Source organism: Hyla sarda, chromosome 10 (assembly GCF_029499605.1).
Source record: "Hyla sarda isolate aHylSar1 chromosome 10, aHylSar1.hap1, whole genome shotgun sequence".
In the NCBI taxonomy this organism is placed as follows: domain Eukaryota; kingdom Metazoa; phylum Chordata; class Amphibia; order Anura; family Hylidae; genus Hyla; species Hyla sarda.
In genome coordinates this window covers 22,132,824-22,158,399 of record NC_079198.1, presented here as the reverse complement: position 1 = coordinate 22,158,399, position 25,576 = coordinate 22,132,824, and the positions used below count along the sequence as shown (strand labels likewise).

At 45.0% G+C, this 25,576-nt stretch overlaps 1 protein-coding gene across 2 annotated transcripts in view; it reads right to left on the bottom strand.

Moving 5' to 3' along the window:
* The window catches only part of SCAF1 (SR-related CTD associated factor 1), a 37,801-nt gene that overhangs the window by 1,458 nt on the left and 10,767 nt on the right, over window positions 1–25,576 (bottom strand). For both annotated transcript variants that reach the window (XM_056542526.1, XM_056542525.1), the window contains exons 2-10: window positions 19,638–19,834; window positions 17,624–17,678; window positions 13,861–13,970; window positions 12,797–12,933; window positions 12,058–12,182; window positions 7,673–11,203; window positions 4,505–4,587; window positions 1,881–2,153; window positions 1,445–1,573 (exon numbers count right to left, since the gene is read on the bottom strand). In XM_056542526.1, coding sequence (XP_056398501.1) covers window positions 1,445–1,573; window positions 1,881–2,153; window positions 4,505–4,587; window positions 7,673–11,203; window positions 12,058–12,182; window positions 12,797–12,933; window positions 13,861–13,970; window positions 17,624–17,678; window positions 19,638–19,811 — 4,617 coding nt within the window. In that variant the 5' untranslated portion in view covers window positions 19,812–19,834. The remainder of the gene's footprint in view (window positions 1–1,444; window positions 1,574–1,880; window positions 2,154–4,504; window positions 4,588–7,672; window positions 11,204–12,057; window positions 12,183–12,796; window positions 12,934–13,860; window positions 13,971–17,623; window positions 17,679–19,637; window positions 19,835–25,576) is intronic.

Genomic DNA, 25,576 nt, shown 5'->3' with positions numbered 1-25,576 from the left:
GTTCTGCAGATGTGACCACAGACCATTTCTCAGTTCCTATGCTTCCTGGTTGATGTTTTGGTCACTTTGGAATGCTGGCGGTGCTTTCACTCTAGTGGTAGCATGAGACGGAGTCTACAACCCACGCAAGTGGCTCAGGTAGTGCAGCTCATCCAGGATGGCACTTCAATGCGAGCAGTGGCAAAAAGGTTTGCTGTGTCTGTCAGCGTAGTGTCCAGAGCATGAAGATGCTACCAGGAGACAGGCCAGTACATCAGGAGACGTGGAGGAGGCCTTAGGATGGCAACAACCCAGCAGCAGGACCGCTACCTCTGCGCCTTTGTGCAAGGAGGAGCACTGCCAGAGCCCTGTATAATGACCTCCAGCAGGCCACAAATGTGCATGTGTCCACTCAAAAGGTCAGAAACAGACTCCATGAGGGTGGTATGAGGGCCTGACATCCAAAAGGTGGGGGTTGTGCTTACAGCCCAACACCGTGCAGGACGTTTGGTATTTGTCAGAGAACACCAAGATTGGCAAAATCGCCACTGGCACCCTGTGCTCTTCACAGATGGAAGCAGGTTCACTCTTAGCACATGTGACAGACGCCGTGGAGAACGTTCTGCTGCCTGCAACATCCTCCAGCATGATCGGTTGCCAGTTTGTCAGTAATGGTGTAGGGTGGCATTTCTTTGGGGGGCTTCCCAGCCCTCCCTGTGCAGGCATTGATTCTATGGACTGGCCCGCCCGTTCCCTAGACCTGAATCCAATTGAGCACATCTGGGACATCATGTCTCGCTCCATCCACCAACACCATGTTGCACCAAAGACTGTCCAGGAATTGGCAGATGCTTTAGTCCAGGTCTGTGAGGACATCCCTCAGGAGACCATCCTCCACCTCATCAGGATCATGCCCAGGCATTGTAGTGGGGTTATTTGGGCACGTGGAGGCCACACACACTACTGAGCCTCATTTTGACTTGTTTTAAAGGACATTACATAAAGTTGGATCAGCCTGTAGTGTGGCTTTCCACTTTGATTTTGAGTGTGACTCCATATCCAGACCTCCATGGGTTGATAAATTAAATTTTTGTGTGATTTTGTTGTCAGCACATTCAACTATGTAAAGGCGAAAGTATTTCATATGATTAGTTCATTCAATCAGATCTACGATGTGTTATCTTAGTGCTCCCTTTATTTTTTTGAGCAGTGTAAAATATTACATAGATATATATTTTTATATTTGAAAAGGGGGCTATTTTGACTAGAGATGAATAGGTGATTTTCTATATAATTATATTTATTATGTCCGTATAGATACATACACACCACATCCTACAGAAGGGTTAATCCACACGTCACAAGCACACAATGTTAGGGACAGCTTAGCTCGGTTGCAGATGGTCAGTGGGTCTTGATATAATGAGATTATTGAGTGTTTGCTCTAAGTGAAGGATAACCCCACCTTATGTACGGCCTTTCTCAGTATATCTTTGTAATCTTCCTTTGTGATCTCTTTCCGCTGATAATACGGCTTAATGGCCAATTTCACCTCTTCCACGGCTCTCTCCTGTGTATGCAGCTTCTTCAAGTACTGCATTGAAGAAAAAAATTTAATAAAATTAGAAATATCACCTAAAAGATCTGCATTCAAGCGAATGGCGCTCACTTGTTAGCACTGGGTTTAGATCTGACTAGCGGCCACATCTGCAAGGAGTTTGTATGTTCTCTGGTTTCTTCCCTCATTCCTAAACCATAATGATAGGAAGCCATTTAGTCTAACCATGAGATAGAGAAATGGATTGTAAGCGCCATTATGGAATACGGTGGCGCTATACAATCACAGTGGAAAGCAATCCTGATCACCACCAATTCCTATTTGTACATTATCCACTAAGTACCTTGTCCGTGTCTCCTCTGCCTTCAGAGCTGGTGCTGCCTTCCTGTTTTCCCAGCTCAGAGATAGATGTAGTGTTGAAGAACGAGCTGGATGTACTTCCGGACATAGTCTGTGTGGTTAGGCCTGAAATTCCAGTGGGGGTAGGAGGACTGGAGCTACTACTGAGGGGAAGACCACCGAGAAGGTATGAAGGAGCTGAATGACCAATAGACGACAAGACGGGTGGAGGTGGAGGCTGGCTGACCAATGAGGTAGAAGGCTTGTGACTGAGGATCTATGGGGAAGAAAAAAAAACATGCAAGTTAGGCAAGATCCCCTTCATCATTAGAGCATATGTTCCAGAAAAAGAAAGTGGGTATCGCCAGTTCCAAGGAAACCCAAAAGGAAGCACTACCTCCTCTATGAGTTCCAGCACCAAGGATGTCTTAAAGGGGTACTCCGGCCCTAAGACATCTTATCCCCTTAACTCCCATTAAATTTAATAAGATTTGCAGAAACGGCCCGGGGGCTACTCTGTTTGTGTACATTTGGCATTTACGCAAACAGCGTGGCTCAACTTCAATGGAAGTTGAGCAAATTGCATAACTTTCCCACCTCGGCTCCTTTCGGCTTACCCGACCACTTCCACCTTTTAGGGTCTATTCACACGTAAAGTATTTTGCGCAGATTTGCTGAGCAGGATTTCAAGCTGTGCTCAATCATTCAGTTTACAATGAAATCAGCAGCAGAAAATCCTGCGCATCAAATCCTGCGCAGAAGACTGTACGTGTGAATAGACCCTTAAGGTCCATAACTCTTCCAGTATTTCATCTATTTTCCATCGATAGGGCTTGTTGTTTGTTGGACTATTGTACTTTGTAATTACATCACTCGTTTTACCACACAATGTATGATCATCATTTCCCCGTCTCATCATCCCTCACCCTGTCTCATCATGCCCCCCCCATTATTCCCCCCCTCATCATTTCCCCGTCTCATCATCCCCCACCCTGTCTCATCATGCCCCCCATCATTCCCTCCCGTCTCATGATCCCCCACCCAGTCTCCTGATGCCCCCCATCATTCCCCCCTGTCTCATCATCCCCCACCCTGTCTCATCATGCCCCCCCCTCATCATTTCCCCGTCTCATCATGTCCCCCATCATCCCCCCCCCCTCATCATCCCCCCCATCATGTTCCTCTATCCAGTGGTCTTCAACCTGCGGACCTCCAGATGTTGCAAAACTACAACTCCCAGCATGCCCGGACAGCCAACTGCTGTCCGGGCATGCTTGGAGTTGTAGTCTTGCAACATCTGGAGGTCTGCAGGTGGAAGACCACTCTTCCCCTTTCCTTACTTGTCTGCACTTTGGCTGTCTTGTGGGCTGCGATCAGTGAAGCAGATGAGTGACGTCCTCTCCCGGCTCCTCTGCGCGCCATCAGGGATAGCACTTTTCGGCGGCGACAACAGGAAATGAAAAGTGACGTCACTAATGTCGCGCAGAGAAGCCGGCAGAGGATGTCACTCATCTGCTTCACTGACCGCAGCCCACAAGACCCCCGTCTGACCTGACCTGCGGAAGCGCAGCCAGGCAATGAAAATAAACTATAAAAAGCAGGGAAAGGGGGATTGATGAGCGAGGTAGGGAAAAGTAAAACTCACTTGTTTTCTCCCGCACTATACACAGGTACTGGTGGATAGTGCGGGAGACGCTGATTAAAAGGTAGGGCAGATCCGGACAAGGAAGGGCTCATTTTAATCAGCGTCTCCCGCACTATCCACCACACCAGTACCTGTGGATAGTGTGGGAGAAAACAAGTGACAGCGCGGGGAGGAGACGCCGCTGGTCACTGATTTAAAGTGACCGCGGCCGTGCTGTTAATACTTAACAAGCAGCCGCTGCTGTGGCCGCTTTAAATCAGTGACCAGAAGATTTATCGGCGTATAACACGCAGGCAGACTTTTTTGCCTTAAATTTAAGTTTTAAAAGTGCGTGTTATATGCCGATAAATACGGTAACATATTTAACACATTTAATAATTCAGACATTTACACACGCGGCGATACCACGTTTTTTTTTTTACATTATTTTGTTTATAAAATGGGAAAAGGGGCGTGAGTCAATATTTGGTTAGGGGGAGGGGTTATACACATTTATTAATTTTTTCTTTCTTAGTCTCTCGATTCCTAACACTGGTCAATGCTGGGCTATTACAGGCTAGAGCAACATAAAGAAGATCCAACTGCATTGAGAAACGGATGCACCCTCCAGGCATCATTTGAGGTGATCGGGACCGCGCTATGAAGTGTCAGGCAGTGGTCCCGATCACCCATAGCAATCAACATTGAGTTGCCGGCTTTAGGTCCCGAAATCAGCTTTAATTGAGGGGTCTAAAGGGTCAATAGTCTGGCAGACAGGCTATTAGCTGTGGCCCCTGGCTGTTAATGGGAAGGAGTTAAAATGGGAAGCCTACGATGAGGTGCAAGAACTGTTTCTATGTTCCCCATGTAATTTTGGGAACTTTAGTATTTATGATGGCCCGGCTTATACGTCACAACTTTGCCTCACAAGTAATACAACCTTTCTAGTAAGACAGAGGTGCCATCGTTTACACTTCCATGTGCAGCTATCCTAGGGCCTGTACCTGATTGGTAGCTTGGATGAGCTCCTGCGCCTTGGCTCTGCTCGCCATGTTCGCTTCTTCCATCTTGAAGAGTAAAGCAGTCACTGAAGAGCAAATCAAACACAATGTCAGCTATTTTATACATAAACTGCTTCAGAAAAAAAAAAGCAATGTGTGAACACATTGGAAGTGTATAACTACTGTACATCCTGATCCCAAAGAGAAACCAGCAGCAGTATACAGATAGAGCTGGGTGGGATTAGGACGGGTCTGGGAGCTGCCAGGAAGGATTTGACAGGTGATTATGTCATCCTGTTGTTCACTACGACCCCCACAGATCAAGACTGACCACTTCCTCTAAAACATTAAACACTGATTTTCTGTAGGTTTGGCTGGTAATCACATGACCTAGTTACATTAATGAAAAACGTGGTTGCAGTTGTGCTGGAATGAAACAGACAGCACTGTGAGTGTACATGATATGGGAGTAAAAACTAAAAAAATCTATACCATGTGGTTTCTTTCTTTCAAAAACAGTACCACACCTGTCCATGGGTCGTGTCTGGTACTGCAGCTTATCTATATTGAAGTAAATACAGTTGAGCTGCAATACTTCTTTCAACCCGTGTACAAGTGTGGTGCTGTTGTGTGACGGAAAAAGACTAGACTTGTTTGCATTCAAACTAAATACAAATTCTATTAAAGTAAAGCTGCCCTTCTGGCTACTATAAAGGATGTTGTATGCTATACGTATAATTATGGCTCTGTACACACTTCGATTGCAGTTTCAGTCAAAAATGCAAACCACAATCTAGTGGTGGATCTTTTTCACTTAAAGGGGTACTCCGCTGCCCTGCTTCCGGAGCTCCGCTCCCCAGCGTCCAGAAGTTTATTGTTCCGAACGCTGTGTGCGGGCTTCCGTGTTCAGGGCCGCCCCTCGTGACGTCACACCCACCCCTTCGTGCCGTTGTGCCCCCTTCCCATAGACTTTCGTTGGGATGCGGGCGTCACGTCACGAGGGGTGGCCCTGAACACTGAAGCCCACACACAGCGTTCGGAACAATAAACTTCCGGACGCTGGGGAGCGGAGCTCCGGAAGCAGGGCAGCGGTGTACCCCTTTAAAAGGGTTATCCAAGAAAAAATTTTTTTTTATATATATATCAACTGGCTGCAGAAAGTTAAACAGATTTGTAAATTACTAAAAAATCTTAATCCTTACAGTACTTATGAGCTGCTGAAGTTGAGTTGTTCTTTTCTGTCTAACTGCTCTCTGATGACACCTGTCTCGGAACTGTCCTGAGTAGAAGCAAATCCCCATAGCAAACCTCTTCTACTCTGTGCAGTTCCAGAGACGGACAGAGATGTCAGCAGAGAGCACTGTTGCCAGACAGAAAAGATCAACTCAACTTCAGCAGCTGAAGATTTTTTCAATAGAAGTAATTTACAAATCTGTTTAACTTTCTGGAGCCAGTTACCCTTTAAGTGCAAGAGTCTTCTCTCGGTTTTTTTGGTAGTTTTTTATTTTTTGCACTTTTGGGTCATTTAGAACCCATAATATTACTTGTTTGCCAACTGCATATGAGCATTTGCTGTACAACAAACAATTGAGGAAAAACATTGAAAACAATTGTTCAAAAGAAAATGGCAAAAACATACTAAATGCCATATAAGTATTTTAAGAGTAATTTTTCCCTGTGAAAACAAAAATAAGTCTGTGTGCACACAGCACCTGATAAGTTTTTCACACGGCATGCACACCGTTTTTTTAATTTTGTACAATTGGAGCTGTAAGGCATTTAGCTTAGGGGGGGAGGAAGAGGATCATGCGGCAGTGCAGACTTCTGGCTTGTTTGGTCTGAACACTTCGACCCCCACCGATCAAAACTTTTGACACGTCTCTAGTACATGTCAAAAGTTTTTTATAATGACAGGTACTCTAAGAGACAAAAAATAGTGTTACCTATAACCATCAGGTTCCTGTCTATAGGGGTAAATTTACGAAACTGTGAAATAAAAATTGTTCTTGTTGCCTACAGTGACCAATTTAGACCTATTTAGCTTCCCCAATACTTTTAGCAGGTTTAAAAATGAAGAAAAACGCTGCCATGGTTGCCATTGGCAACACCAATTTAAGGGGTATTCTGGGTTTAAAATCCAAAGGATAGGGGATAAGATGTATGATCGCAGGGGTCCCGCCGCTGGGGACCCCCGCGATCTCGGTGCAGCCCCAGGAATTTTGTGGCGGGCGCTGCTTCTGAGACGGGGACGTGACGTCACGCCCACTCCCATAGACACGAATGGAGGGTGCGTGGTGTGATGTCCCTAGGGGGCATGGCCGTGATGTCACGTCCACGTCTCGGAAGCAGCATCCTCCACAAAATGCCGGGGGCTGCACAGAGATGGAGGGGATCCCCAGCGGTGGGAACCCTGCGATCATACATCTTACATAAGATGTAGAAACCTGGAATACCCCTTTAATTTACTTAATTCACTTAAGGCTGGCACCACCAGACAAACTAAAGGCCATACACCTGACATAAAAGTTGCCCATATGAACCCATTACAAAAAAATGCACTGGTATACATACGTCAATAAGCCTAGCCATACTAGTGATACCTAGAACCAATATATAAAATGCACTGGTATATATGGTCAATAAGCCTAGCCATTCTAGTGATACCTAGAACCAATATATAAAATGCACTGGTATACATAGTCAATAAGCCTAGCCATACTAGTGATACCTAGAACCAATATATAAAATGCATTGGTATACATAGTCAATAAGCCTAGCCATACTAGTGATACCTAGAACCAATATATAAAATGCACTGGTATATATGGTCAATAAGCCTAGCCATTCTAGTGATACCTAGAACCAATATATAAAATGCACTGGTATACATAGTCAATAAGCCTAGCCATACTAGTGATACCTAGAACCAATATATAAAATGCACTGGTATACATAGTCAATAAGCCTAGCCATACTAGTGATACCTAGAACCAATATATAAAATGCACTGGTATACATAGTCAATAAGCCTAGCCATACTAGTGATACCTAGAACCAATATATAAAATGCACTGGTATACATACATCAATAAGCCTAGCCATACTAGGGATACCTAGAAGACCTAATTACAAGACAGATTATGGGTAGTGGAATAACAGAAATATACTTACAGGCCAAAACCCCACTTGTGGCACAATCTACTCCTGACTGCAGGTTCCATGACATTGGCGCAGGAGGTGGTGGAGGCGGCGGTGGTGGACGGGGAACTTCTTCTTTAGGTTCTGAAAGACTATCAACCTCCACATCAGAACTTCTCTCTGGGTCTGGAGGGAGTTCCTCAGGCATGAATGACACATCCGGCGTCTTGCAGCTACTGTCTACAGTCTGTGAATCAGGGGTGAGCTCCTGCTCATTGGCTGGTTTGGGCGGACTGGGGGGTTTTATTTTAATCTCAGTCTTCTCAGTATCTGACCAAATTGGTTCGTCTTTGGCTTCAATCGGGCTTAGGATCTCCTGACTACAACTATCGGCTTTAGACTTCTTGAGGGAGGCCTTTGTTTTCAGCTTCTTTTTCTTCTTCTCTAGCGGTCCCTTAGTTTTAACTAGAGCTCCTCCGGTCCCTGCAGTCTTTACTTTCTTAACGCCGGTCTTGGTTTTTAAGCCTTTTATTTTTTTGGGCCTTAAGAGAGGTTCTTTTACATCTTCAGTTTCTGGTTTGGGCCTACTACTCTTTATATCTGTCATCTTTTCTTCTGACTTGAGGAATGGAGAACGGCTCTCTCTATCCCGACTAAACTTTACCCCAATGGAACCGACTTCTTTCACCGAGGTTGTACTGCTCACTCCTTCACGGATCAAAACAGCTACTTTAGACTGAAGTTTAACCTTCCTGGTCGAGCTTCCTTTGCTATCTTTATGACTGGTCTTAATTTTCTTAGGAGTCTTATCTTTTTCTGAACGAACCTTTTCTCTGTCTAGCTTTAAGGGCTCTGGTTCCATTTCAGGAGCATCTTTGAACCTCTTTTTATATCTTTCTCTGCTGCCATCTGTGTAGGATCTCTTTCTATCCCGCTCTTTAGAGATTTTCTGTCTACTGTCTCTAGCATCCTCTACCCGCTTTGAGTCAAATTCCATGGGTAGCCTCCTCTTGCCAGAGTCAGATTTCCCCGAATGCCTGTCAAAATGCCGACTACATTTACCATCCCTGTCATCTAGAGTTTCACGGTCAGAATATGTTTCAAAACTTAGCCCTTCAGAATCATAAAGAACTTCTCTTTTTCCAGACAGCTCTGGAGTGCGAAGCAACTCCTCCCTATCTAATTTCTCTTCTGGATTAACCGTGATAGTTCGCTTAATAGTAAAAAGATCAGCATTATTGAGATCCTGAATAGAAGGCGGCACTACAGACCGACTGTCTCGACGCCTTCTTTCTAATAATGGAGGATTTTCCACCTTGGGCTCATCCATGGAGTGCCTAGATCTTGGTTTATCTTTATCCTTCCTTTCATTTGAGTGACGTGAAGACTGTCTGTCTCTGTCTCTCTCCCTAGATTTAGAACGTGATCTTTTCTTCTTTTTCTTTACATCTGAACGATGTTTCTCTTTGTGTCTATCTTTTCGAGACCGGTCAGTGCTACCAGAATGAGACCATCGACGCCTTTTCTCTTTTGATTTTGACCTTCGGCTTTTCCTTCTTTCAGCCGATGTACGACAGGAGCCCACAGCAGATATGCTGGTGCTAATCGAAGGAGACCAAGAACGTGATCTCCTTCGGTCTCTAGACCGAGATCGAGAAACCTTATTGTAAGAGCGTGACCTAGAACGCCTGTGGTCCTTACTGTCCTTTCCCAGCTTTTTTGTACTGGACCAGGAACCAGATGGCCTTGGTTCTTTTGACCTTTTTCGTTCTCTTGACCTTTTTCTTTCTCGTTTGTTTTTTTTACGGCTACGAGAGCTGGAAGGAGAGCGAGATTTTGACTGCTTTTTAACTCTTTTAGGTGACACTGACTTTTTACGGTATCTCTCCCGCCGCTGATTTGTGATTTTACGTCTAAGGTCCAGCCCTTTCCATCGGTTATCCAATGAATTTTCACCAAAATCAATCTGCAAAGCCCCTTCCTCATCTGAATCTGCATGCAAAGACAGAAAGTCATCTCCTTCAACCATCCTTAGTGGTCTCTCCATGACACGACACCGGCTGCGGAACAAAGGCATTGGGCTAAAACAGTCTTCATCTGGCTGAACAATTTCTCCTTCTTCAATCTCAGAATCATATTTCCGATCAGAGTCCTCATCACGTTCCCTCCTTTCGGAGGAGTGTCTCCGTTTGTGACGTGATCTTGACTCGCTTCCAAGTTTGGCAATTTTTTCTAACCGTAGGTAGGACTTCATGTCAGGTTTTGCTAAAGACTCTAGCGATACTTTAATTTCAACCTTAGATTTTGACTCTGCTTCAGATGTGAGGTCTATACTGCGATCAAAGTCTTTACCAACATCTACAGTGAATACTCGTCTTACTGACTCCACTGAGGTATCTGATGGATTGGCTTCATTCAAGGTTGAATCAGCAGCTGGTGGTTCAACAACATTTTTTTCTTCAGTTACTTCTGGAGACACTTCTTGTACCTCCATGTCATCGGTCGTGTCCAGGTCTATGCTGGAGCTCGGACTGTAAGGTTCAAAATCCAGTTTCGAAATACTTTTGGAAGCAGAGTCTGAGGGATCTTTGGAAAGTCTTTGCTCGATTTTATTACTGTTGACTTCAGTACCACCCTCATGCTCCTCTGTCCCTTTACCACATTCAGCAGATTTTGAATTCTCCTTGTTTTTGTCTAAACCATGATATTCTGAGCTTAAGCTATTTTCATCATAGATACCAGCCAAGGCTTCAGATATTCGACCTTCAGGATGGGACTCGCTCCCAATTTCATCATCATCGTCATCTTCATATGGTGAAGGACTATGCGCAGAAGAACTTGGATTAGAGCCGGTAGGATCAAAGGGATCATATTTTTGATCCTCTTGCTCATCCATTTCCTTTTCTGGGGAGTCCTCATAAATATAATCTCCATTCACATTCTCCTCGTCTGTAGGGTGAAAAGGGTCATAAATATCTAGGTCTTGTGTTCCACTATCGCCAGCAGAGTGTGTAGGATTCTGGGAAGAGGATGATGAATAGGAGGAACTTGTATCTGTTTTTTCCAAAGAACCAACAGGCTGTGAATGTTGGTTGTTTGAGGTGGACCCTTCTCCACCAAGTGGTCTTTGTTGTCCGCCTGATACCCCAGTGCCATTTCCTAGCGCCAGTCCTATGGACACTAAAGAATCAGGTAGATTTTTAATAAATTTATTATTGCTACTAATCAGACTAGTCCTGTTTGGGCAAAGTTTATTCTGTACTCGAGACACTGAGAAGGCGTCCGAAAGACCTTTGTCAGGCTTCAGAAGTCCTGGTACCCCAGCTGCTCTAGGAGGACTTTCCTGTTGTAAAGTCCTGTCCGGATGAACATCCTTTGAGATCTGCATTAAATCACATTTTGAGCTAATGCTAGTTCTGTGCAATGTCCTGGGCGTACAAGGTTTTATATTTAGAGGGCATTTAAGATGTTCCAGGGTGTCCTCATTTCTTGAAGGCCTGGATGCGCTCTCTTCTATTGCTGATTGTCCTTCAGTGAGTCGCAGCCCTGAGCTACTTAGGCACACTGCAAAAACATGAAAGCAAGTGATATGCAGGATATAAAAGATTAAATTCTGTAAAATATAAGTACCAGTGGCCTCTTGAAAAAACATACTCAGCGTTCATGTGGAGCCACGTATTTGGGTGCTTTTTCTCCCCTCTAGGATTCATTAGAAATCTGTGCCAATATGTTATGAGGCACAAATTGTCAAATGGGTGGTCACTACTGCTCAAAGGCAAACTCGACTTTGACAGTTTACACCAGTGTTTCCCAACCAGGGTGCCTCCAGCTGTTGCAAAACTACAACTCCTAGCATGCCCGGACAGCCGTTGGCTGTCCGGGCATGCTGGGAGTTGTAGTTTTGCAACAGCTAAAGACGCCCTGGTTGGGAAACACTGGTTTACACCCTCATTTTCTAATGCCACCAATAGCTAAAAAAATGGGGACCTAGAAAGCACCGAACTATTTGAGCAGCCAATAAACACTGATGATAATGGTGGTGCAATTAATTGAAGAGCCCACTGGCGCTCTTGGGGAACGTTCCCACTTGGCATATACGCAGCGCAAAATCTGCAGCAGCAGGAGGAAATACGCTGTGTATCCCTCGCTCACCATACACACAAGGCTTTCCGGTGGCAGCCCTGTGTGTGCAGTGAGTTTTGGAGGCGGAGCCGCACGTCACAGTCACGCCGACACACGGCCCCGCCTCCAAAACTCACTGCATACATAGGGCCGCTGCCGGAAAGCCTTGTGCGTATGGAGTATTTCCTGCTGCTGCTGCAGATTTTGCGCAGAGTGAAATACGCTGTGTATACGCCAGGTGGGAACGTTCCCTTAATATTAGCAGAAGACTAGAGAGAACAGAACGTTCCACACACCTGATTTCTGGAATCTCCAGTGTCGATCTCTTCTAAAGATTCCTGACCCCGTACTTGAATAACCTTCAACATCTCCAAGTCTAATCTCTGCCAAAAGTTCAATTTCATCTATTTCCTCCAAGGAACTTGTGGGAGAAAAATATGGAATTAATTATAAAAGTGACAAATAAAATTAGCAAATAAAAAGACAGTAAATGTTAAGGTGGATGATTATGTTGACTGATCACAAAGCAGAAGGTGTCCAAGGGATATATGGACATGGGAATCTGACTCCCAGCAACTAGACCAGTGTTTCCCAACCAGGGTGCCTCCAGCTGTTGCAAAACTTCAACTCCCAGCATTCTCGGACAGCCTTCGGCTGTCCGGGCATGCTGGGAGCTGTAGTTTTGCAACAGCTGGAGGCACCCTGGTTGGGAAACACTAAACTAGACTGATCAGCTCAATGAGGAGACCGTAGTGCCTAGGCTAGCACTGTGTCCTCTACACTGTTTACTAGGCTATTTACATTTGGCAGTGACTGGCAGTTCAGTTTCATTCACTTGAATAGGCTGTAGTACCAGGCACAGCTTCTATAAAAGTACACAGCTGTGCCTGATAAATAAGGAGAAGGCCACAGTGCGCATTGGAGCGACAAAGTCCCTTCTATCAGATCTTTATAGCCTATCCCAGGGCGAGACCAAAATTTAAGTTCTAGAACACCCTTTCATATATCCCAATAAAGCCAAGCACAGATACTCACTACAAGTCTTCATATTCTAGGTTCTCTTCTACAGAAGACTGGAGACGAGACCCCGTTGTGATTGTACTACAAGTCTTTTCAACATATTCCAATGCACTAGCCAGACTAAACAATATATCTGGTGTAGGTTCATGATTCTGTAAAAAAAAAAAAAAAAAAAAATGGTCCATAAATAAAATGGTAAATGGTTCGTTCTATTCAGGCTTACAAAATGCTTCTTTTGTCCAAGGGCAAATTCTTGTAAACAGCTTTTAGCTGAAAAGCAATATGGTAGCAAGGGACATATTGAATAACTAGGAATATTGTCCATTTAGAAGTTTGAAATTGTCTGATAACTGCTTCTACATTTGTTGTTAGTGACAAATAAAGGGGTATTCTGGCTTTATACATCTTATCCCCTATCTCGGTGCAGCCCCAGGCGCTGCCTCAGAGAATGGGACGGGACGTCACCGCCACGCCCTCTCCATACATGTCTATGGGAGGGGGCATGACGGCAGTCATGCCCTCTCCCATAGACATGAATGGAGGGGGCTTGGCGTGACATCCCTAGGGGGCTGCACCGAGATCGCGCGCCGGGGGGGGGGGAAGGGTCCCCAGCAGCGGGACCCCTGCGATCATACATCTTATCTCCTATTCTTTGTTTAGGGGATAAGATGTATAAAGCCAGAATACCCCTTTAAAAGGACCTCTTCCTCTATTTGTGGTCTTAAGGCAGGCATACTGTACATTTTCAATAGCTGTTGGCCAAACGATGGTTATACACAAACATTCATGTGTTCTCAATGGAGAAAGGAAGGGTAAGCTGCTGCCAGATAGCTCTGGCTGGTGGCGGCTGATCGCTCAAAGAACAAAAGAGTTGGGCAGTTAAAATACAACATACCCAAAACTTCTTACCGCTGACACCATCTGTTGGGGGGGGGGGGGGGGGGGGGACGGGGGACAATCGGGCGGTCCCCATACACTTTAAAACAGTTGGTTCAGGGGTCTTCAGAGTGTATACTAACTGTACAAAAGTACAAGACTTTAATAGTGGTCATATATTATTATTAAGTAAAGATACATACAGAATTTTCATTTTCTGCACGGAGACAATTTGCCTCTTCTGGCTCCACTGTTTTTTTCTGTGGTTTCTTTTTACAAGTCTTTTTCGACTTTGAACATTTAGATTTTTGGTCTGACAAAATAAAAGAACAAAATACAAAAATGATTATATGATCTCTTTATTGTAGGGCATCTATAGGTAGCGTACATAGCAATATCTTGGTACAGACATAACCAGCTCCAACATGATAGTGCTGGCGGGACAACCAAGCACGACAAGTTGGCGCTTGTGCCGTAGAAAGCCCAGCCAGGAGTCCAACTCCTAAACCAAGGAATCACTGCTGGCTGTTAAATGCCTCAGGGTTATCCAGGCAGAAGGAGAAAGTCTTTATGATGAACAGTGCATCACAATTGTGATGCACTCGGGGTTATCCAGGCAGAAGCAGAAAGTCTTTATGGTGAACAGTGCATCACAATTGTGATGCACTCAGGGTTATCCAGGCAGAAGCAGGAAGTCTTTATGGTGAACAGTGCATCACAATTGTGATGCACTGTTCACCATAAAGACTTTCTGCTTCTGCCTGGCTAACCCTGAGGCATTAAGCCACCAGCAATGATAATTGAACCCTTTATATTCTGGTCAAACAAGTATTTCAAACAGTTTTTGGCGCACACACAGCATCAAATTCGGTACTGTGTGCGCCAAAAACAGTTTTAAATACTTGGTTGACCAGAATATGGAGTGTTCACTTATTTAACCAATAGACCACCTATAAAAAGGTGATCCAAAAAATACCCTAGATTTCCCATAAACTCAAACTCCCTAGTATGTTTTATTACAAACTACAAATATATATTGAAAAACCTTTGCTCTTTTCCACTCTGTATGTTGGATATGATCATTATGACCATAACTGCATGTACACTGTAGGAATTAAATATCAATGGCTACAGTACACATTCACAGTGGCAGAAAGGCACTATATTTAAAACACACTCTGCCATAATAATCATTTTATCTAATATACAGAGTGGAATAGAACACAGGTATTTTCAAATATATTCTAGTTTCTAATAAAACATACTAGGGAGTTTTAGTTTATGGGAAATCTAGGATATCTATTGGTGTTTGTACCCACCAAACCCTGTAGCAGTAAGCCCAGACATTGTTGGAGTCATTTATTTTTCAGAGGCAAGGATTTCCAACTTTTTTTTTCTTTTACAGGAAGACGGGACGACATCAGATGGCAGAAAAGTTTTTTTTATTTTTATTTTTTTAATAAAACGATGAACAAGAATAGTCTGATAGGTGACATTCATTACCAAGTAGGAAAGAGCCAGATACTGGTAGGCCCAGACTGTCAAAAATGACTGGGTGATAGCAGACCAGTATTATTTATTTGGCAAATAGGGTTGGCTCTATGATTTATAAATTTTTTTCATTTAAAAAAATTTAATAAAAAATGTAATACACATTTAGAAATACCAAAACCAAGCAATAGCAGCCTGGCACTACCAGGGTGGAAAAGCTTTTTATTTTGGCCCTCCATAGCCTAATAATACCAGCCTGCTACCATCCCTGTTCCAGATCATTATTTTTTGATTGTTTGGGCATGTCCGTGGGTACTGTAATAATGGGGGGGGATCAGTGTTAGAACTCTATCAGATGGGCTTCCTCTACTATGCCACAAAAGTGGGGGAAAAAAAAAATCACACACACAAGTTACGTCATGAGTCTGCTCCCGTTCTATAACGCAGGGCCACGGCGTTGTCGGCCCGGCCTCTAACAACGGCCAGGACCCATGGCTAATAGCGCGCGACACTGATTGCGGTGCCGCGTGCTATTAACCCTTTAGAACTTTGAACACAGCGTCTAAAGTGAAAGTAAACCATTGCCGGTTAGCTCAGGGGGCTGTTAGGGATGTCCGCGGCAAAATCGCGGCATCCCGAACAGCTGTGACACAGCAGGAGGGTCCCTTACCTTGCCTCTTGGTGTCCGATCGCTGAATGACTGCTCAGTGCCTGAGATCCATTGATCAATGTAAAAGATCAGTGTGTGCAGTGTTATAGCCCCCTATGGGAGCTATAACATTACAAAAAAAAAAGGGAATGAAGATCATTTAACCCCTTCTCTTATAAAAAGTTTGAAAAAACGGTGTAAATAAAAATAAACATATGTGGTATCGCCGCGTGCGGAAACGTCCGAATTATAAAAATGTATCATTAATTAAACCACACGGTCAATGGCGTACGAGCAAAAAAATTCCAAAGTCCAAAATAGTGTATTTGTGGTCACTTTTTATATAATTAAAAAAAAAAATGAATAAAAAGCGGTCAATAAGTCCTATCAATGCAAAAATGGTACCGCTAAAAACTTCAGATCATGGTGCAAAAATGAGCCCTCATACCACCCCATACACGGGAAAAAAAAAAAGTTATAGGTGTCAGAAGATGACAATTTTAAAGTATAAATTTCCCTGCATGTAGTTATGATTTTTTCCAGAAGTACAACAAAAATCAAACCTAGGGTATCATTTTATTCGTATGGACCTACAGAATAATGATAAGGTGTCATTTTTACTGAAAAATGTACTGCGTAGAAACAGAAGCCCCCAAAAGTTACAAAATGGTAAATTTTGTCTCAAAGATTTATTTTTTCCATGTCGCCATAGATTTTTGGGTAAAATGACTGTTGGCATTACAAAGTAGAATTAGGTGCAAAATTGAAAGAGTTATGATTTTTTTTAAAGGTAAGGAGGAAAAAACTAAAATGCAAAAAACGGAAAAACCCCAGGTCCTTAAGGGGTTAAAGAAACAAACAAAAACCAAACAAGTTTATTGAAATAACCCCCCCTCACCCAGACAAACTGTTATTAAAAAAAAAAATAATAATAATTTGAAATCTTTCTGGTTGTCCATCTTCTTGTAAAAAAAACAAAGTAAATAAATACAAAAAAGGAAACAAAAACCATACCTCTCCTGCAGTTACATCTGTACTTAGTGCCACAGTTTTTCCTGTGCAGAAGCTAACATTTTTTGGCACAGTGTGAACATATTTGCCCCTCCAGGCCTTGGAAACCTCACAAAAAGCTAGAGATGCATAAAGTTGAATGTCACGCTTTAGTTTATGGTTAAAGGGGTACTCCGCCCCTAGACATCTTATCCCCTATCCAAAGGAAAGGGGATAAGATGTCTGATCGTGTGGGTCCCGCCACTGGGAATGCCCGCGAGTTCGGATGCGGCACCCCAGACATCCGGTGCATGGAGCGAGCATTGCTCCATGCCGGACGACTGGCGATGCGGAAGCTCGTGACGTCACGGTCACGCCCCACTCGTGACATCACGGCCACGCCCCCTCAATGCACGTCTATGGGAGGAGGCGTGACGGCCGTCACGCCCCCTCCCACAGACTTGCATTGGGGGCGTGTCCGTGACATCACGAGCGGGGCGTGGCATCACGAGCCTCCCACTCTGAACCCGACACTCTAAATGAACGCCGGGTGCAGCACGGAGATCGCGGGGGTCCCCAGCGGCGGGATCCCCGCGATCAGACATCTTATCCCCTATCCTTTGGATAGGGGATAAGATGTCTAGGGGAAGAGTATCCCTTTAAGGCACCTTGGAAACCACCCAAAAGGAGTCACTTACTAACAAAACATCTTATATAAAGACTGCAGCTTAGCGCCAATCTCTCTGTTATGAGGATACTCACAGAACTAGGAATTCAACAAAAAAGATTCTACATAGCTAAAAACTTATCATTTTGTCATTGTGTTGACCACCTACCTTTGACCCCGTAGAGTGTCTTCTTACTTTCACCGACAACTTGTTGCAAAACTTTCTGCAATGAAATAATGAAAAACATTCTTCAAATATATATTATGGATTCCGTTAGAAATTCTTTTCAAACTTGAAAGAAAATTATCCCCTAGAGATCACTGGTGTCCAATAGGTGACAATCCCTGCCCATGCTTCCTATTCAAGCGGTTATCTCCCAACCTATGCCTTTCCAGCTGTTGCCAAACTCCAATTACCAGTCTGCCCTGCCAACCTACGGTATGCTGGGATTTGTAATTTTGCAACTCCATAGTGGTCCCACTATAAGGCAGAACTGGCTGTGTTCACAAAATAGTATTTTGGTCTGGATTTTTTTTGCCAAAATCCAAAGTGTTCCTATATGGGATTTTAGCAACAGCTTTCACCCATTTTTAAGAGGAGTACTCCAGGATCTGAAAACGTATCCCCTATCCTAAGGATAAGGGATTAGTGTCAGATCGCAGGGGGTCCCACCACTTGGGCTTTGTGGCGTGGTTGACACACCCCCTTTCTGCGGACTACTGGGGCCCTGTACGGGAGATTGTGGGAGTCCCAGCGGTCAGACCCCCCACAATTTGACACTTATACCCTATCCTTAGGATAAGAGATAAGTTTTCAGATCCGTAGGAGAGTCCAGATGTTACACATGTAGATTTGCCGCATAAAATCCACCACATGTGGACCTATCCTATGTTGCACTTGTACAGCTTAAAGGACATCTGCAGCAAAAGACAACTTATCCCCCTATCCACAGGATAAGTGATCGCGGGGGTTCCGACCGCTGGGACTCCCCGCGATCTCCCAGACAGAGCCCTGCATTGCTGCTCTATATGAGCGACTAATGAGCAAAGCGTTGCCCTCTCTGAGGTCAATGGTATGCCCTCTCCCATAGATCTACATGGAAGAGGCGTGTAGGCCGCAACGTCATGCTGCGGCCGGCACGCCTCCTGCATGGGAGAGCCGTGGCCCCATACAGATCGCGCGGGTCCCAGTGGTCGGGGTCCCCGCAATCAAACACTTACACAGGATAGGGGATAAGTTGCCTTTTGCTGCAGATGTCCTTTAAGGCAGCGGTATTCAGAAGAAGGGTCCATGACAGTATAGCAGAGTTTACTTCTAAAAAGGCAATTGAAAAAGGCATTCTTGCCAAAACGTGTCTTGTGAGTAAATTCTGTGTGTACGTAAATCCTAAGTGCATACAAAAAGAATAAGGTTGTGCCGGGATTCTTGGATGTTGGTGTGCCGTGTGCACAGCAATATACTCCAGTGCTGCTCCTAATCACAAACTCTGTACTTCTCAAAAGGGGCTGTCATACAGAGATGACCCCTTAAAAGGAGTACTCCGCCCCTAGACATCTTATCCCCTATCCAAAGGATAGGGGATAAGATGTCTGATCGCAGGGTCCCGCTGCTGGGAGTCCTCCGCGACGTCTGCTGTGGCACCCCAGACATCTGGTGCACGGAGCGAACTTCGCTCCCTGCCGGATTCCTGGCGATGTGGAGGCTCTTAATGTCACCGCCAAGCCCCCTCAATGCAAGTCTATGGGAGGGGGCGTGGCCGTGAAGGCAAGAGCCTCTGGTGCTGAACCTGACGCTCTAAATCAGTGGTCTTCAACATGCGGGCCTCCAGATGTTGCAAAACTACATCTCCCAGCATGCCGCTGGGAGTTGTAGTTTTGCAACATCTGGAGGTCTGCAGGTTGGAGACTACTGCTCTAAATGAACGCCGGGTGCAGAATGGAGACATCTTATCTGATCGCAGGGGTCTCCATAGATGTCTAAGGGCGGAGTACCCCTTTAAGGCACTCGGAATCCACAAAAAAAAAACGGGGCTGTAATGGCCCATAAAGCGTGCCTAAAATTAAATACATGGCAGAGTTTTACACTGTATGAACATCGCCCTAAGGTAGAGATGAAAAGTAAATAAAAAGCACTTTCATGTTCAACTTTTTTCCTGATCATCATGTGACGCGTTGGGCATTACCAGAAAGATGTATCCGGGGCAGAACACTTCAGGAGGATCATGTTCGGGGATGCTGGCAGAAAGCTCCTGTTCATCTTCTGATAATGTGGGTTCAGTTGTCAGTGTGGGTTCTGCTGTGACCTCCTCTTCAGCATCTTCCTGGGTTTGTTTCTGTTCTTGGCGATCTTCGGCCATTACTGCAGCCTGCTATGAAACACCTGGCAGAAATGAAAAGTATTTATGTTATAAAAGGTATTAAGAAGAAGAGGCAGCACATAACACTGATCCCAAGTCTTAGACTGTCAGGGCATGGTGGAGCCAGCTGACGGCACGCCAACGGGCGGCCAGCTGACGGCACGCCAACGGGCGGCCAGCTGACGGCACGCCAACGGGCGGCCAGCTGACGGCACGCCAACGGGCGGCCAGCTGACGGCACGCCAACGGGCGGCCAGCTGACGGCACGCCAACGGGCGGCCAGCTGACGGCACGCCAACGGGCGGCCAGCTGACGGCACGCCAACGGGCGGCCAGCTGACGGCACGCCAACGGGCGGCCAGCTGACGGCACGCCAACGGGCGGCCAGCTGACGGCACACCAACGAGGTTTATACAAAGAACATCTCAAAAACATGAAAATAATCCATTGCTCCATTGAGTAGATCATTTGTGAAGGGTCTATATGGACGTCCAACTACTGGAACTCGCAGCTATGCCAAAAATGAAGACCTATGGTACTATGAAGAGCACAGGCAATGCATGATATCACTTAGGGGGCGTGACCGGTCACGTCCCCGTCTCAAAAGCAGCGCACGGCACAGAATGCCGAGGGCTGCACCGAGATCGCGGGGGTCCCCAGCTCCTTTGGATAGGAGATAAAATGTATAAACCCAGAATACCCCTTTAAGAAGTTTTTACAGTGGGAATGTTATAAAGTACCTTGCATGTGACAGATGAAAGGTAAATTCTACAATCTTGGTGTATGGAGGCGTAGATTTCCTTTAGTGGGAACTATGAACGGACATCTATTTATGACATACCCCATATCAAGTGTCTGTTCAGAAATACTAACACTATGACAGCTCTTCCTGGCTCAGCGAAGCATGTGGGCGAAACGTCCTGTAAGATTAGACTCCATGGGGGAGATTTATCAAAATCTCCGCAGAGCAGAAGTGGTGCGGTTGCCCATAGCAACCAGATGGCTTCTTTCAGAGTCCTTTAAAACAAAAGCGTTCTGATTGGTTGCTATGGGCAACTGCACCACTCTTCCTCTTCACAGGTTTTTATAAATCACTGAATGAGTACCAGCAAAGTAAGAGAAAAATACCCCTAAATAGGAAAAACAGGACCCCCCCCCCCCCATATACCATGACACACTGACCTAAAAAGAAAAACTATTTCGTGCTGTACACCACGGTAAAGCGTATATTCACATGGTGCGGATAAAACCCAATGCAGTAATTGGGCGCACAGTTTAGACTATTTAAACCCTTTTTGCCATGTTTCACTTGTTAAACCTGTGTGACACAAAAGTCCACTGCAACATTGCAGTAAAACGACATGCATTTTTTGGGGGGTGTGCAGTGTTAAAGGGGTATTCCAGTGAAAACCTTTTTTTTTTTTTTTCATATCCACTGGCTCCAGAAAGTTAAAGGGGTACTCCACCCCTAGACATCTTATCCCCTATCCAAAGGATAAGGGATAAGATGTCTGATCACGGGGGTCCCACCGCTGGGGACTTCCACGATCTCGGCTGCGGGACCCCAGACATCCAGTGCATGGAGTGAACTCCGCTTCGTGCCAGATGACTTGCGATGCAGGGCGGAGGCTCGTGACGTCAAAGCCATGCCCCTCAATGCAAGTCTATACGAGAGGGTGTGACGGCTGTCACACCTCCTCCCATAGACTTACATTCAGGGGGCGTGGCCATGGCGTCACAAGCCTTCGGCGCTGCACCTGATCCTCTAGACTAGTGTTTCCCCAACCAGGGTGCCTATAGATGTTGCAAAACTACAACTCCCAGCATGCCTGGACAGCCGTTAGTAGCCTTTTAGTGGGCTGTCCAGGCATGCTTGGAGTTGTAGTTTTTCAAAACCTGGAGGCATCCTGGTTGGGAAACACTGCTCTAGACGACTGCCGGGTGCAGCAGGGAGATCGAGGCGGTCCCCTTTGGATAGGGTATGAGATGTCTAGGAGAGGAGTGCCCCTTTAAACCGATTTGTAAATTAAGAAATCTTTATCCTACCAGTACTTATCAGCTGCTGAAGTGGAGCTGTTCTTTACTGTCTGACCACAGTGCTCTCTGCTGACACCTGTGTGTCAGGAACTTTTCAGAGCAGGAGAGGTTTTCTATGGGGATTTGCTGCTACTCTGGACAGTGCCTGAGACAGACAGAGGTGTCAGCAGATAGCACTGTTGTCAGACAGAAAACAACAGCTCAACTTCAGCAGCTGATAAGTACTAGTAGGATAAAGATATTTTAATAGAAGTAATTTACAAATCTGTTTCCGGAGCCAGTTGATATGAAAAAAAAAAAAAAATATATATATATATATATATATATATATATATATATATATATATATTTCACCAGAATACCCCTTTAACACCGTAACAACAGACATAAATGTACGTCATGGTACTTAACGCACCATGACGTATATTTACGCTCCACCATGACCGCAAGCACCAGACCGATGCTTGTGTCATGCGCAGCAGGTCCCAGCAGCCAGGGTTCTGCTGGTAATTGCGGACATCCGCGATCGTGCGGATATCCGTCATTAACCCCTCAGATGCCGTGATCAATACAGATCATAGCATCTGCGGCAGTGTGATTTACAAATCTGTTTAACTTTCTGGCACCAGTTGTTTTAAACAAAAATGTTTTCCAGTGGAGTACCCCTTTAAGAAGTTACCCTAACAGCTTCGATCAGTGTTTCCAAACCAGTGTGCCTCCAGCTGTTGCAAAACTACAACTTCCGGCACGCATGCTGGGAGTTTTAGTTTTGTAACAGCTGGAGGCACACTGGTCGGGAAACACTGGTCTAAAGGATTGGAAGGGGAATACTCAGATCTACTGACCCTGAGCATACAGCCAAAATGATCCCCAGAGTATCAAAGACATGTGGTAAGCCTTGTGGGACCTGATATGCAGGCTGAAGGGCTCTATACATAGGACGGGGCCCTTTGTCCATACACAGAGACTTCCACTGCAAACGTGCAACAGAATCGTCTAAGGATCTGTCCCATTGTCATGTAATGAATGCTAATCCTTCGCATTTCCACCTGAAATAAGTGACACAATAATGTTGTTTGCAAACAACATCTGCTGCAAAAACTTGACGCTGAATTGGGAAACCCCATGTACACGGCTGAGATGTGAAATGCAATTGGACACTAGTGTGGAATACATTCCAAAATACATTGTGCGAACACGGCCCTACTAGAAAACTGGAAACAACCTCAGCACACCGTCACTGAGCCTCAGTTACTATATGTAATTAGAGATGAGCGAACTTACAGTAAATTCGATTCGTCACGAACTTCTCGGCTCGTCAGTTGATGGCTTGACTTTTCCTGCATAAATTAGTTCAGCTTTCAGGTGCTCCCGTGGGCTGGAAAAGGTGGATACAGTCCTAGGAGACTCTTTACTAGGACTGTATCCACCTTTTCCAGCCCACCGGAGCACCTGAAGGCTGAACTAATTTACGCAGGATAAGTAAACAACTGCCGAGCCGAGAAGTTCGTGATGAATCGAATTTACTGTAAGTTCGCTCATCTCTATATGTAATATATGTATTCTAAACACTATGGGGGGATTTATTATTGGTTTTACACATTGGTTTATTTGAGGGAGTAAAAAATAGCACATTTTTGCACAATGCATTTAGACTCATTAATCCCCCCCATAACCTTTAGGCTATGTTCACACAAAGGAATTTCCAAGCATAATCCGGCAGAAAAATTCAATTTAGAAATTCCGCCGCAGCAGAGTCTCATTGTTTTCCATTGGATTCTGCTGCAACGTGCAAAGGGCAGAATATCTGCCGCGGAAATTTTAATTCCAGTGTACGCTGAAAGAATGAACATGTATATTCTTTTGGCAGAATCCGCTTGGAGATGCATGGACAGCGCATTTTCGAGAGATCCTAGTGACAGTATGTTGCAGCCGCCCTCTGCTATTTGCAGAGTGTCCCCTGTGTTTTCTGCAAAATTTACGCCTTGTGAACATGGGCTTAAAGGGGTACTCCACTGGCCAGCGTTCGGAGCATTTAGTTCCGAACGCTGTGTGCGCGCTACGGGGGTCATCCATGCCCCCTTGTGACGTCACACAACACCCCTTAATGCAAGTCTATGGGAGGGGGCGTGATGACCGTCACGTCCCCCCACATGACGTCACAAGGCAAGCATGGATGACCCCCTGCAGGGCGCACACTGGGTTCGGAACATAATGCTCCGAACGCTGGCCAGTGGAGTACCCCTTTTAAAAGACAATCACATTCCCTATTACTGTCTTCCTATGATTTCAGGCTAGGGCTCAAGAGTGACTTTGATGGAGTGACAAATCGCAGATCGCAGCATTATGACAAGGCATCTTGTCAACATGGTCGCATTACGACTTGCGACACAGCATGTCTGCAATGCGACAGTACCCCAAAAACTCAACTTAGGCTAGGTCTACTCTGCATTAGCGATTCCATCAGAAAATGGGGTGCCCACTTATACAGTAACCGAGGGCAGTGGATGCCATTCATTTCAATGGCCCGAACAGTTTGGGCCGTACGCGCTGTTTTCTTCCGATAGGATAGTGCAGCAGACCACAATTTTGAGTCCGCATACGCCCAAAAAGATGTCAACGTTTGGGCCATTAAAATAAATCACGTCCGCTGCTCTCCATTACCTAATGCGCATTTCCCTATTTTCGGCAGGATGGCTCACAAAGGCTACATTTGCACTGCTGGTTGTCTCCGGCAGTATGAAGCCCGTTATTTAAGGATCGAGAATAGCTGGAGAAAAAAAAAAAAATAGTGCTTGCACCGTCTTTTACTCCGGCTATTCTCTCCGAAAATAAGACTTTAATGGGGTCCATTGGGACCTGTTACTGGCCGTTACGACCCGTCAAAATTACAGCCGTCAAACTGCAAAAAAAATAAAATAAGGAGTTTGACGGCCATATTTGACAGGGCATACCAACAGTGTGAAAGGGGCCTAACACAGTGTGAACATACTGGGGGAGATTTATCAAAACCTGTGCAAAGGAAAAGTTGGCCAGTTGCCCATAGCAACCAATCAGATCACTTCTTTCATTTTTAACAAGGCCTCTGAAAAATGAGAGAAGAGTTCTGATTGGTTGCTATGGGCAACTTTTCCTTTGCACAGGTTTTGATAAATCTCCCCCTTTGTGTCCATATAATGGCAGAAAATCCTGGGCCCAGCTTCGAATCTAATAACCGGAACAGACCGCAGTGTCGGGCGGTCATATAATGGGCAAAAAAATGCTTCTGTATTATGAGGGAGATTTATCAAAACCAGGGCAGAGAAAAAGCTGACCAGTTGCCCGTAGCAACCAATCACATTTCTTCTTTCATTTTTGAAAAGGCCTCTGCAAAATGAAAGAAGGGATCTGATTGGTTGCTATGGGCAACTCAGCAACTTTTCCTCTGCACAGGTTTTGATAGATCTCCCCCTATGCCATCGAGACACCTGACTAAATTCGCACACCACCTTCCCTGCATTGACCTCAATGCAAGTCACGTGTGACTGCGACTTGGCTACCGTATTTTTTTTTCTACAGCCAAATCGCAGGTGTAAATAAAGTCACATATATTTTGGTTGCAGGACTAAAGACACAATATTGCACGACAAGTGTCGCCATGTCGCCCTAGTCTAAACAACACTTTACAATCAAATGTAATTGTGTGTGAAAAGTTGGGCTAAATGGAGACATGAAGAAAATCAGCAAAAA